At 54.3% G+C, this 1831-nt stretch overlaps 1 protein-coding gene across 1 annotated transcript in view; it reads left to right on the top strand.

Annotated features, from left to right (window-relative positions):
* The window catches only part of cyc33 (guanylyl and adenylyl cyclase family member), a gene marked incomplete at both ends in the record, with an annotated part of 50007 nt that overhangs the window by 11947 nt on the left and 36229 nt on the right, over positions 1 to 1831 (top strand). Inside the window, one exon of the mRNA XM_002957730.1 lies at positions 444 to 637. Within this exon, the coding sequence (XP_002957776.1) occupies positions 444 to 637 (194 nt within the window). The remainder of the gene's footprint in view (positions 1 to 443; positions 638 to 1831) is intronic.

Below are 1831 nucleotides of genomic sequence, written 5' to 3'. Positions count from 1 at the left end.
ATTTGGCGGACGGCTGCCGAGAAGCGTGACTGTGTTACATTCCAGACCAGGTGTATCCTATCTTGTGTGTTCGATAGGCGCTCTCCTGTTCGATCCTTTTTTCATAGCTTTTGATACCTGTACCAAACCATCTTTTTCATATCCTCGTCTTTGGAAAACTGTCGCAAACGCTGCTTAATCTGGAAGCTGACCTAAATTGCTTCTTTCCGCTTTCGTCGAACGCAGATTGCTACATGGTGTGCGGCGGACTTGTAGAAGAGGACGCCGAGGGATTCAGGTACGACTGGTACGACCGGTACGAAACAAAAGGAAGGTTCTTCTGTTTCCCTCTTGTTGTAGCTCCCTGTTGATAAAATTTAATACGCAACTTCTTAAACATCACTCCTGCCGGTGCCAATCCATATGCCGTACCCACGCCGTACAACCACCGCCGTACATCACAGGTCCGTTACAGAGGCCGTGGATCCCCTGCACGCGCACAAGGTCTTTGCATTCGCCGCGTTGGAAGCGGCTCGCTGCGTGATGATGCCCGGTACCGGCCAGCCTGTACGACTGCGAGTAGGCATCCACAGCGGCCCCGTCATGAGCGGCATCGTGGGGCGGAAGATGCCCCGTTTTTGTCTGTTTGGCGACACAGGTGTGTGAGTTTGGGGTTATATATTTATAGTTTTTTTGAGTCTCCGTTCTCTCTAAGTGAAGCACCGGCCAGCAGCAATGGCGAAATGTCTTCGTGGTTCTTATTGGGGTTTTATTGTTTTCGGTTTCTGTTGGCAGCGCATGTTGCCGGGCCCTCCTCCCCCTCCTCCTCCCCTTCCCCTCCCCCTCCTCCCCCTCCTCCCCCTCCTCCCCCTCCTCCCCCTGCTCCCCCTCCTCCCCCTCCTCCCCCTCCTCCCCCTCCTCCCCCTTCCGTGCGTTAGTCTGTGTATCGCTCTTTCCCTTCTCGCCCCAGTCAACGTTGCCAGCCGAATGGAGTCCACGGGTGTACCTGGTGCCGTACACATTTCTGCGGCCACGCGGGCCTTATTGGGCGCCGCGGCCGACGGGTTTCTTTCCACGGGGGGAATTCCCGTCAAGGGCAAGGTACGGATTGGGGAGTTGGCAGTTGACGGTTGGGAATTGATGTTATTGTTCTTTCCTGGTGTTATTCGCACTTTATTCGCACTGGTCCACATGCCCACGGATCCGCCACCACGCAGTTCTCTTCACAGAGTTGTTTACCGGAGAAGTGAGGGGGGGGGCATATTCCCTCCCTCACTCACTCACCCACTCAAAGAATACCAAGCGCAGCATCATTCGCGTATTGGGGTGTGAAACGCAGTTCTTCATGCAGGTCGTACAATAGTACATGTACAATAGTAAGCCTACGAATTGAGGTACAGGGAAGGAGCTGCAAGCGTGAGGCGTATGTGTGTGCGTGTCCGTAGATGGAGACATGGTTAGTTAACAGGTGGTTATTGTTAGTTAGGACGTCCGCAATCGGTTAGTCAGCGATATATAAAACGGGGGTGATGGTGGGTCGATCATTATAATAAACGCAGCAGTCGGCTCATTTAGGGCGAAGTGGCAGCAGCACGAGGAGGAGGGCGAGGGCGAGGTGGACTGTAATATGTACACACATATAATCCACAATACACGCATACAGGAATGGAAGGTAACTGCAGGCCGGCTGCCATGAGGTGGGGGTGGGGGTGGGTGGTGGGGGTGGGTGGTGGGGGTGGGTGGTGGGGGTGGGTGGTGGGGGTGGTGATGCCTGGAAGTCGGAGATGATGTCGACTTTACAATCATGGCGCAGAATGCAGACCTGCAAGTACGTACATACGTACATACATAC

This window comes from Volvox carteri, assembly GCF_000143455.1.
Source record: "Volvox carteri f. nagariensis unplaced genomic scaffold VOLCAscaffold_78, whole genome shotgun sequence".
In the NCBI taxonomy this organism is placed as follows: Eukaryota; Viridiplantae; Chlorophyta; class Chlorophyceae; order Chlamydomonadales; family Volvocaceae; genus Volvox; species Volvox carteri.
The sequence above is the reverse complement of the archived record's forward strand: the minus strand, read 5'-3'. Positions and strand labels throughout refer to the sequence as shown.